The sequence below is a fragment of the Lathyrus oleraceus genome, chromosome 2, assembly GCF_024323335.1.
Source record: "Lathyrus oleraceus cultivar Zhongwan6 chromosome 2, CAAS_Psat_ZW6_1.0, whole genome shotgun sequence".
Classification (NCBI taxonomy): domain Eukaryota; kingdom Viridiplantae; phylum Streptophyta; class Magnoliopsida; order Fabales; family Fabaceae; genus Lathyrus; species Lathyrus oleraceus.
Window position 1 is genome coordinate 185109015 of NC_066580.1, and position 12904 is coordinate 185121918.

Below are 12904 nucleotides of genomic sequence, written 5' to 3' on the forward strand. Positions count from 1 at the left end.
CAAAAAGAAAAAACACGATTCTAAGAGTTTTTTAAGCAAATGCAATGGATTTAAATAAAATTAAAAAAAAAAAGTCGAATGAAGTGTTTAAATTTTATATTTTAAATAAATAAGAAATAAAATAATTCCATGTCATCAAAATCTAATGGAATTTGACAAAATTTAACAGACAAGTCAAGAGTGCTAACAGAATGGCATTTAATAACGAACGTTCATTAAATAAAGGACTAAAGTGAAACCTGCAATTAAATTAAGGGGCCAAATGATGCATTAAGCCATATAAGTTCCATCAAAAGCTCCTAAATAATTCTATAAGTTGACAAACCTACAAACATTATTATTTCAAAATTGAAGATTAAGCCACGTAATAATGAAAAATTGTAGATAATTGAATTTAACTTGATACCTTAAGTATTTCCTTCTTTCATAACACTGCTATTCAAAATAGGTTGTGGTTCTTTTAACAATTTTTTTATGACACTTCACAATAACTGTTAAAACATTCATGAAATGCTTACAAATCGTTTCACCGGACCTAACAAATTGTATTCTAATCATTCTATTCTTAACATGATGAGCCAATATGTGTAAAACCATGACCCATAACTCATCAATACACATATGTCAAATAGGAGTTAATCCACCAATATCTTTCAACATCTCACATAGTTTATGAAAAGTTGTCATGTTCATCCTTGCATTCTCAATACAAGTCACATCACTTGTGTAAATAATTCTATAAAAATACACTTATCTGACTAAACTCCTTTCATAACAATTCCATGATCTTTTTCGCTTTCTTAACTATTTACTTAAAGAAAAATTAACATAACATATTTATCATCAATGTAAATAAGTTCAACTCCAAATGCATGATCAATATTGTTGTAATTCTTTTTTTCCTCCCATGAGCTTCCATCAAATCAAATCAAATGATCTGTGGCCAAAACTTAAATTACTTATTTATTTTTATGTAACTTAACACTGTACTACATTATTGTGTGTAAGTAAATATAAGTTAATTAATAAGAATTATAAAAAATTAATTATTAACAAATACGGAACCATGAAAGAGATATTGGTACAGGAGAAAACATGAAATTGTTATTACTCCTATTATATTTGTATAAATACTTCTTATATGTGGTGTTCTACACAAAAACATATGTAACGGCTGTGTACGACACATGAAAGTTATACAAATAGAAGTGTTTGATGTACATCAATATTTAATATACATCGGCGTTACATGCAACAAACAACAAAACTAAACATATTGTGATAATGTTTGACACATAACGGTATTTTACTGTCAACATAGTTTGACACATAACATGTTTTATACATAGTAGAGTTTAATACACGGTGATAATGTTCAATAGACAATAGTGTTCTGCACCCATCATTGTTCAATATACAACGATGTTTAATACACACCGGCATTGTTCATAATAAAAATTGTAAAAAGTTAATTATTAACAAATACAAAACCATGGAAGAGACATTAATGTTGGAGGAACCATGAAAATGGTGATTGTGATATCTGCGTAAATACTTATATGTGGTGTTCAAAACATAAATATTTGATACGTAAAGTCGGTGTACTAACACATGAAATTTGTACATATATCAGTGTTAGATATGCATCAATGTTTAATATACACCAGCGTTGTACATACACCAGTGTTAGATATGCAACAAAGTTTAATACATTACTATAATGTTTGACATCGTTGACACACAACTGTGAAGCACAGGTACTTCATTTTAGATAAAGTATTAGTACCGGGTACGTATCGAGTACCAGTACTCGTACGGTATGCACTGAAGCCGTACCAACTTTTTTTGTTTTTTTTTTTAAGTTGGTACACCAACCGATTCACATTTGGTACCACGTACCCAACTTTTTTTAATTTTTTCGGATGGTATAATTTGGAATTTTTTTACTAAGTAAAAATTAGGTTAATTATTCAATTTATAAATAAAAAAGTTCTTTCGCAACTAAATTCTTCATCTTCTATGGAGAGAAATTAAAGCACAATTAGATTTATTCACTCATTGAAAAGAAACATGCTCAATCCAAAGAAGGCTGAAGATTTAGTTTTTGTTCATACAAATCTTTGTCTTCTCATATTAAGGTTTATAATTTAGGAGCAACAAAAATGTGGGATATTGGTGGAGATGAATGAGATCTATTTGATGTAATTAGTATTTTTGAAGTTGTTAGTTTTTCTCTCTATGAACTTGAACTAGAAACCGTTATTTTTAATGATATTGAGGAGAAAAATATTGATTTATGAATACTTTTTAAGTGTTATTTATTTATGTTATTGCGCAGATATTAATTTTTTTAAAGCAAATTATTTTGTAATTTTAATATTTTATTATTATTTAAATAATATACCTCTTTTTTTATTTTTATAATTGTATTTAAAAAAACTTATACTAACTTATTTGTATCTTATTTTTTCTAAAAGTGTTATACTCCGTACCAGTACCTTATCGGGTACCGGGTACATACCCGTACCTATGTAACGCAGACACAACAATAAACTACTCATACGGATACTAGATACGTACCTGTACCTATGTAACGCAGACACACAATAATAAACTACTCATACGTAGGACTGGACAACGGGTCGGGCCGGGCGGGTTCAGGCCCAAAACCCTCACCCAGACCAACCCACGGTTCATATATGAAGGCCCATTTCCGCCCAATATCAACACGGTTAGGATGGGTTCGGTTTGTGCGGATTGCGGGTTTGTTTTAGCGGTTTATTCGAGTTATTAGGTTGATTCATTTTAAGCCCAATGATACATTTCGAGTATTTGTTTAGAAACTAAAATTATTCTTATCATATTAAAATTAATACTTAAGTACTCTTGCTCAGTACTCCTTTACAACTAGAAGCACTCTTGCTCAGAGTCAAAGAGATGCCATAGTAACTTCAAAGAAGCATTTCACATTGTGCAAACGCGATCTGGATTTCTAAAAAACTGTCTATTGAAAGCATTTGATGAATAAAACTCATTTCTTCAAATTGATTGGTATAGGATGTGCTTCTGTGTTAAAAATAAACTTATATATACAGTTATTACCACTTGCTAGTCTTTCAATCTATAGAGCACATTCCAAGAATCAAGTGTACACAAAATCTTATAAAACATCACAGCTGAGAATTTTAAGAATGCAGCCTAATGAATCCATTAATGTACGACAAGTAATTAAACTCAATCTTACAGACACACAACATAGAGGAAAGATGAGTGAAATGGAAAGCAGAAAATAATACATAGACATTGAGCTATCAACAGCTACGTGTTTAATGACTGTTTAAGCTCTTTAATCTTCTATTGTGTCATTTCTCCTCTCGAAAAATCAAAAACCTCTTCACTCAAAAGCTGAACAACCATTTTTTAGGTTAGTCATTGACATTGACATAAGAAACATAATTTAATGAAAAGTGAGATAGACTTACTTTCGATATAGCCATGCAATTCTCACAGATTATTTCACTAGTTTTAGCTGCTGAGACAAGATCAGGAATAAAGCTTCGCCATCTTGCTGGCCACTCGTGCTTCAAAATCTGCGTGTGAGACACCCGTCATTACATAAAGCCTTTAAGTACAAATTGTCTTAAGATGAATGAATGTGTGTATAAATGGAAAGCATAAAAATTAACCATAGAAACATGGGTTTCAGAACTTAAAAAACACAGGAATTACTAGTCAATGTTAAGAAACTGTGTTGTTTACCTGAACTAATATAATGTTGAGTTTGCTGACATACAACCTTTCCGCCCGAAATGAGGCCTCATTGCTGGAAAGCTATGCAAGAAAAACCAACAATAAGATCAATGATGCGGGAAAAACCAAGTACTAAAAAAGAAAAACTATGTATGCCTGACTAGCTCAACACAAATAACTGCTTTTGCGAAATACAACTGATACATGTACAATGATATCAGAGATGAAATTCTTCATCCCGTCTCGCTGCTCAGCAGGTAATGCATTCCATCTATATTTAATCACACCTTCAAGAACCTGAATATAATGTACAAGAATAGAAAAAACATAAACTAAGAAAGGCAACTGATATATTATTCTCATTCGAGATGAAAAACTTGTTTGACATTTAATAAGCATTGTTTCCAAAGGCAAAGCTCCAAAAGTAAGTAGACTACAGAGGACAAAACTAAGTAATCCATTTAAAACAAATATGAAAACATAAACACAGTAGTCAAATGAATATTGAGTCAATAGGTCGATCAAACAAAGTGATGTGGCATGAACATTTTTGTCATAAGCCAGCCTCTTGGCAAAATGGCTACAAAAAGAAGTTTCAGATAATATAAGCTATATATTCAAGACCTATGACAAAGCAAATTCAGTTACAGGTACTTTCATTCAAATCTCACATAATTACAAATTGAAGTACCTCATTTTTAGTGCTTTAAAATTTAGAGTAAGTATGCTTTCAAATACAGTGCAGTATTAAACAACCAACCCAGCGCACAAATCTTGATCATATAACAAATCAATTAGAGCTTTTGAAATCATAACAGTGCAGGAAATCATAAATCAAAATCCATATTTTATTTTGAAAAATTGCGATCCACCCCTCCTAACATTAACTCCAGAGGAATTCATTAAACACGCCAACCTGCAATGCAAAGAACTTGGTATTGAGATTTTGAGTATTCTGCAAGATATGCATAACTTGAAGCCACATATCAGGATTTTCTTGCAAATCCCGCAAAATTGAATCAGCAGCACTCCTCTGCACGGTCAAAACGAACACACACAAAAATGTTAAACTAAGAACATACAAAGTCGATAAACAAAACGGCCGTAAACAACATCACATTATCTAAAACGAAAAAAATCTCAATGTTCATAAGACTATTAATCAAACACAGAAATACTACATTGATTATCAACCACAGTGAAATCCATGTCTTGCTCAATTCAATAGATTATGATAAAGCATACAACGAGACTAACGAGACTTAATCAGTTTGAAAACAAGACGAACAGTGAAATACTGATGAGACCTAAATAAAAATCAAAATAAAACCTGTAGAAACTTTCACAGGCTCCAATGGCAACCAACCAATAGGCATTGGTAACTTTCACAGGCTCATATATATAGGTCATGCATGACTCCAAAAAAATCCAAGAGTAGCCTAGCTATTTTCTTCATTCGGCCATTGAGTAGTGATATATATATATATATATATATATATATATATATATATATATATATATATATATATATATATATATATATATATATATATATATATATATAGATCATGCATGACTCCAAAAAATCAAAAAACATAGTTGACCTGGAAAATTGGACAACATAAACATTAGTTAACAAAAGTAATAATAAAGTAATAAGTAAATAATGATACACATACATCCATTTCAAGCACAACCTGAAGGTTGTGGCTGAGACTGTGATGATGAGACACCTGATACTCGTTTTGCTGCTAAAGACATTTCTTGAAACTCTAAAATAATTAAATAAACAATTTTTAATAAGGCATAATTATACAACATTACATCATATTTATTAGAAATTCAGTAACAAATTTACCTGTTACAATATCTTCTGAAAGCTCAAAATCTTCCATGAGATTCATATCTTTGAAATAGGTAAAAGAAGACCTTAACCAATTCTGGGTGCAAATTAAAGCCTCAGCCATTTCAGCAGTTAGAGAACTCCTATAGGTTTCTATGACTCTCCCTCCTGTGCTAAAAGCACTTTCAGAAGCAACAATAGACACTGGTGTGGCTAAAATATCTTTAGCCATTGTAGATAAAATAGGATATTCGATTGTATTACGTTTCCACCACACAAGAATGTCAAAGTTAGGATCCCTTTTGACACACTTACTAGAATTATACACCTCAAGCTCATTTTGTTGATCAATCGAGTCTTGCTCCTCTAAATGTTGCTCAAAAGCATCAGCTCTAGCCATAAGTGATGAACGGGCAGCAAATGCATTTGTTTCATCATTGGAGACATTATTTCCACCACTACCAAGAGGCTGTATGGAATTATGTTCTTGGTCATAAGCTTGCTTATACCAATCATACAACTTTTGTAAATTCTCTTTTATAGATTTTACCAAGTCACTACCAAACTTTGATCCAACTTCATACATGTCCTTAAACGCCCACTCAATGTAACTCAACTTGTATCTTGGATCAAAAATAATACCAAAATATATCATCTTGTTCATCTTATCAGGACTTCCCCAATATCTATTATATTTTTCCATCATATCTCCACCCACACTTGCAAAAAAATCATTTAAGTTCAAAGTAGCTTGCTTTAACTCACAATAAATGGCAGACACTTGGTGAAAACAAGTATGCAAACTCACATTTTGAGCGGTGGAAAAAGTCTTAGTTGCTTCATAGAATAACTTTAGGAAAGCGCTAAAAGCCCTAGCAATGTCCCAATCATCATTACTAGGGGGATTACCTTTTCCAAAGAACTCCCTATAGCTCGACTCTTCATCCTCAAGCTTTTCAAAAGCGAGTTGAAACTTCTCCGCAGCCTCTAGCATTAAATATGTCGCGTTCCAACGAGTTGAAACATCAAGACATACTGATTTTTTGCAAGTTATTCCAGCAAATTCAATGCATTCTTTAAACTTGGCTTCCCTATGAGGTGAGGACTTAACAAATCTAACAGCATCTCTAACACTAGTTACAGATAAATGTTTATCTTTCAAACCCTCATTTACCACCAAGTTCAAAATGTGAGCTAAGCATCTCATATGAAAACACTCTCCATCCCCCGTTAACCCATTCATATTTGCTATTTTTCTCTTTAAATATGTCACAGCAACATCATTTGAAGTGGCATTATCAATAGTTATGGTTGACACATTCCTAATTCCCCAATCCCTTAACACTTCTTCAATCTTCCTACCTACAGTTTCACCTTTGTGGTTTGGAATTACGGTAAAGCTTATAATTCTTTTTTGATACTTCCATTCGTTATCCACAAAGTGTGCCGTAAGGGTCAAGTAGTTGAGATTTTGTATAGAAATCCAGCAATCAGTAGTAAGTGCTAGCCTATTGCAATCAGACTTAAAAAAGGCCTTTAACTTTTGTTTTTCATCCAAGTATAGCTGAAAATAGTCCCTAGCTACCGTACGCCTAGATGGGATGGTAAATTGAGGCTGCATTACTTTGGAATAAAATTTAAACCCTTCACCCTCTGCTGCACTAAATGGCTGCTCATCTAGAACTACAAAAACTGACAAAGCACTTCTACAAGTTTTCTTGTCAAATCTAGAGCTAACTTGAACCAATTTACCATCTACACTTGGGTATGTTAGAATAGTTTGTGTGGAGTCAGTTGACACGACAAGGGACTTCTTAGAACATTTTAAAATATGGTGGTTCAAATTAGTGGTGTCGTGAGTCCTAGGGTCACACAAGTATTTTTTATGGGAGTGTTTGCAGGCTGCAGTGGATGCATCAACTAGGTCATCGGGTAATCTAATAAAATGTTCCCAGCAAGCAGATGTTTGCCTAGAACCACTTGCACTAGATTTCCTCTTCTTTATAGGTTGCATAACTGAACCTACTTCATTAATTGGTAGATTTTGATTAGGCTCACCAGTCACTGAAATAACGAAGGAGCCAATCAAGATCTACCAATCAACAAATAACGGTTCCAATTCATAAAACAGAGACAACAATAGCAGTGCTGGCAAATAGCAGTGATAGCACAGTGCTGGCAAATAGCAGTGATAGCACAGTGCTGGCAAATAGCAGTTATAACAATGTTATAGCAATAGTAGTTATAACACAGTGCTGTCAAATAGCAGTTATAGCACAGTGCTGGCTAGGGCTGGACAAGGTTATGAATAAAGTTTATAAAATCCATTCATTGAACGATGACAATGTATACATAGCAGTGCTGGCAAGATGCATAAAAGTTAGTAATTTTATAACAGAACAGATCATACCAAGATCTGGCAAGATATATAAGTTATAGCACAGTGCTGGCAAGATATATAAGTTATAGCACAGTGCTGGCAAATAGCAGTTCCAGCCCTAGTGCTGGCAAATAATAGTTATAGCAATGTTATAGCAGTTATAGCAGTTATTTTAAAATGTTATAGCAGTTATAGCCGTTATAGCAATGTTATAGTGCTGGCAAATAGCAGTTATAGCAATGTTATAGTGCTGGCAAATAGCAGTTATAGCAATGTACCGATCATTGGTTTACCACAATGCTGGCAAATAGCAGTTATAGCAATGTTATAGTGCTGGCAAATAGCAGTTCATAATTAGCAAGGATCATATAACAAGACACCCTAGAAACAAAAAGAAAATGAAGAGAAACAAAAATAACACTAAATAAGCTAACCATCGCATAATTGTATTGGTGAGTTTATTTCTTCTCAATTTTCATTCAGTGAATTTGTTACAATGTCTGGCAGCAACTTCGGGGCATTAATGTGATGAATGCTACAAATTACATGATATGAAAACTCAATTTTTAATGCAATTCAATATGTCACTACCAGTGGTAAAAATGACAAGTGTGGCAAACAATATTCAAGTCTAATAGATGGTAATTCGGAATTCACATACTTTATTAAATTTCTTTCAAGACATTCTAAAGCAAATCCTTTTTTTTTCAAATGTGTGCTAGGTTGTGTTTCAGAATTAAATTCAATAAGCTAAATATTATTGTATCAGGTTAAATGATCATTAGCATGAAATAATTCCAATAATTGTATTCAAATCCTACAACTTCATCCAATCTACTGGCTTGTTCATCTACACTTTGAGAATCAGTTTAAAACAGTCCCAATTCATATGCATACAACACATACAAACAAACCCAATTAACATACATTTCAAACAATCTCATACACTACTAATTGGTTTTAAATCAATTTGAAAATCAGTTAAAAACAGTCACAATTAAGCCCAAATTCATATGCATACAACACATACAGTCCCAATTAGCATACATTTCAAAGACACGAAGTCAAATACACTTACAATTGCATTGCTCTTGCTATAAGACTCTTTCTGTGCTACTTTGACGTTGATCCATCTATCCAAATCAAATATCAATAACATCATTAGGTAATACATATTGTTGTCATCAATGAGATAAGTACATGGTTTTTAGGACAACTTATAAATTTCAAACACAATATAAAACAAGTTGAATACACTTACAGTTTAGTGGATCTTGCTCTATGGTTCTTTGAGTTCTTTGACTGCTATTGTTTCCATGCTCCATATACCCAAATAAACACATCAGTGTCACAAAACAATAGTTCAAATTATTTGAAATTTGAAAGTAGAACAATAGTAGAAAAAACCTAAAAGTAAAAAACTCTGAAATTGAATAAAATTCACAAACCTTGCAACCGAAAGTCAAACAATAGAAGAAAGAAGATCAGACCACAAGTTCAAATGTTGTTGCTCGTCGTAAAAGTCAGTGAAAAAAAGAGATGAGAGTGGTGGTGGTGGTGTTCGCCGAGGTGGAGTTAATGGTGGTGGGGCGATGTTCTTTTGGGTGGAGTTATGGTGGCGATGAGTGACGATGAGCAGTGAGTGGAGAGGAGCTGCTAGGGTTTCTCGTCATCACCGTGAGAGAAATACTGAGCGAGAGTGAATGAGACAAGAGGGTTGAGGGAGTAGTACAAAACGACATAGTTTAATGTACTACTCATGCACATTAAAACTTTTAGGTTGTGTGTCATTTGGGCGGGTCAGGGTACCCGCGGTCCAATCTTTACTATCCGGGCCCGCTCATTTAAATTCGATTGAACCTGGTTTCATCACCCGGTAAACCCGTTGGGCCGTTTGAACCCGCCTAATTCCTTCTCTTTTTTTCCAGTTTTTGCGGGTGTTTGTCCAGCCCTACTCATACGGATACTGGATACGTACATGTACCTATGTAACGCAGACAGACAGCACTGATATATGATAAGAACAATCTAAAGTAAGTTGTATTTCAATACACAATGATGGTGTTCAACACGAAATACATAAGCAAAATTCCAAGTTTAATATCAAAATTTAAATAAATAAAAAATTGTATCAGAATGAAACTGAGGAATATTTTATTTCCATCTACAAAACAAAGGAATATCAACCTTACATTCTCAGGAATCTCTATGTTAGAACCGAAACAAACATACCCAAAGCGTGCCCAGCGGAATAAGTTTGTGGGGTTCTTTCAAGGAGAGAAGGACATAAAATCTAAAATTATGAATAACATCTTACAATAGTACTGAACCAAAGGACATGTCATAAATTGTTGGATGACTAATTTCTGATATGTTTTGGGTCGGTAAAAGTAGAATGCCCCAGCCACATGTCAGCTTTGATTATTCTCTGTTATTGCTCTTTTGTCACCTTGGGAATCCATTCTGTTTTTAGTTTTTGTAGCTCTAGAGTGCGGTATTCGTATGAGTAGTTTATTGCCAGAATCACTTGCAGTTTATCCGGATACGAGATAAAATTTGATTATTCTCTGTTATTTATAATTGTTTACTTCATTTACGGTTCCCTGCTTATTTTGCAATTGTAAACATAAAATTAAATTGGAATCAGCCAACAAGTGACAATGATAAGCAGGTAACCGTAAATAAAGTAAACAATTGTACAAAGCCAGTAGACTAAGAAAATATTCATTAAAATTTAAATTGAACAAGCTGAGATTAAATCAACTAGCTGATGTTGATTCAACAAACTATTACTAATAGCTAACATTTAACCTAACCCCCAAAACCGTAAAGGGTCCTGCCCTGTCTCTTGAGCGCATAAACAACATCCATAGCAGTAACTGTTTTGCGGCGAGCATGTTCAGTGTAAGTGACAGCATCACGAATAACATTCTCGAGAAAGATCTTGAGAACACCACGAGTTTCTTCATAGATCAATCCACTTATACGCTTCACACCACCACGTCTAGCAAGACGACGAATAGCGGGTTTCGTAATTCCTTGAATGTTATCTCTAAGAACTTTGCGGTGACGCTTGGCTCCACCCTTCCCAAGACCCTTTCCTCCTTTACCTCTTCCTGACATGCTTGGTTTCTTGCAAGATTTCTTAGCTGCTAACTAATTAGAAATTTCGATGAGTGGATGATGTTTATTCTGTGGAGATATACGAGGGGGTTTATATAAAGTTTGAGATGACAAATGTTTTTGCCGTTGGATTGGGTGGTTATCCGTGTGAAAGATCTACTCGAAGATATGAACCCTTGGATTATGAATGATTGGCTGAGTGATGAAAAAATGGGTATCACATGGATCGCCAGGGTGGCTGGGTTTTAATTTTACGAAGTAGCGCTAAGCAGATTTACCGATTTAATAATTTGGTGGAGATTCACTTTTCAAGTAGTAATATAATACTGCTACTAATTTTTTCAGCATTTTCAAAATAATAAAAATATAAAATAGATTTTTTTTTTTTGTATTTTTAGAGTTAATAGTATTTGATTTTCTCTCTAATATAATGATGCACTTTAAAAATATTTTTTCTTTTTGTTAATTAGTAAAACTAACATAAATTTTAAATAAATAATAAAAAATAAATAAATTGCAAAACAAATAAAATCTCAAAATTATTTCATTGGCTAATCTTCCAATCCTTTTATAATTGTCACATTAGATTTGTTTCAAAAATTGTGTCACTTTTTATAAATTAACTAGTGGTTATATATTTAGTATAGAGCTCTTATATGTTTGAAATCAAATAAATATAATTTTTTGGTTTAGTCAACAATGGAGATCTGAAATAATAGCCATAACAATTATTTTCTCTAATTCTATTTATAAGAAAAAAAAATTGTTTTTCATATTCATTGTTTAACTATAAATAGGAATAAGGAGAGTGTTAATGAAGAACTAAGTTGATTAAGATGTTTGCTAATTATGATCCTTTTGTGGGAAAAACATAGGCTAGTTGTTTCGATCCACTGCAATAGTAATGCAGCTATTGCAAAAATTAAGAACTATTGTTATAATGGTAAGAGGCGTCAAGTAAGAAGAAAACACATCATTGTTAAAGAGTGGATATCTAAAGTAGCTATAAGAGTGGATCATGTATGCACTGATGGAACTTAACAGATGTTTGACGAAAGGACTAGTTAGAGAGAAAGTCCATAATACATTGCATTGGTATATTCTCAAATGGGCCACAAGAGGCGATATAAGAACTCTCCAAGTATAAGCGATGCAATATATTAGCCCAACAAGCTTCCTAGTCACCTATTTTTGTTTGGAGAGTTTGCCATTTATCTATAACAATCGGTCATTTATTAAAATACTCACCCATTTATGAACGCATGGAGAATGTCGTGTCCCTACCTAGTAACGATACAAAAAATATAGTCAAAGAGGGGGTCATATTCTCTTGTATAATATGGGAAATAACTATATGTTTCCTACACTCCCAATAGATAAATGCGTTGTTACTACTTTCTTGGATTCTAAGAACCATGCCTAAGAGGTTTTGTAAATACATCAACACTAAGATTGAGTTGGGGGCATTCAATCACTCATAAAACAACAGTATATAGAGTTTATCACCATCCCTACGTGAGTAAACTCTAACACCAGAACAACCATAAAACCCTCTCACGACCATATGCAACTAGAGGTTAACACTCATTGTACTTTTACCAAGTATAATTGGCGCTTATCATGGGGTCTCAGTAAAACCGACATGGGTCATCATCACATCAGATGATTGTATTGCTACTCACGCCTCTAACCCCATTTACCAAACATGGTGAACAAAAAGGTTGCAACTCTGGTCAACACTGATTCTAGTTACGATGAGGATGCAACGACATGAATGTGTACCATCTTGGACGACTTACATCGTTAGA

The 12904-nt window shown here is 33.3% G+C and overlaps 1 protein-coding gene across 1 annotated transcript; it reads right to left on the reverse strand.

Annotated features, from left to right (window-relative positions):
* Positions 1 to 10681: 10681 nt before the first annotated feature.
* Positions 10682 to 11177, reverse strand: LOC127118787 (histone H4). Its single transcript, XM_051049041.1, has one exon. It carries the CDS (start codon positions 11094 to 11096, stop codon positions 10785 to 10787), a length of 312 nt encoding a protein of 103 aa, XP_050904998.1. The 5' UTR covers positions 11097 to 11177; the 3' UTR covers positions 10682 to 10784.
* Between the last annotated feature and the right edge of the window lie 1727 nt (positions 11178 to 12904).

What these genes read in the sequence shown, in the direction of transcription:
- LOC127118787 (XM_051049041.1), bottom strand. Translation starts at nt 11,096, where the DNA reads ATGTCAGGAAGAGGTAAAGGAGGAAAGGGTCTTGGGAAGGGTGGAGCC.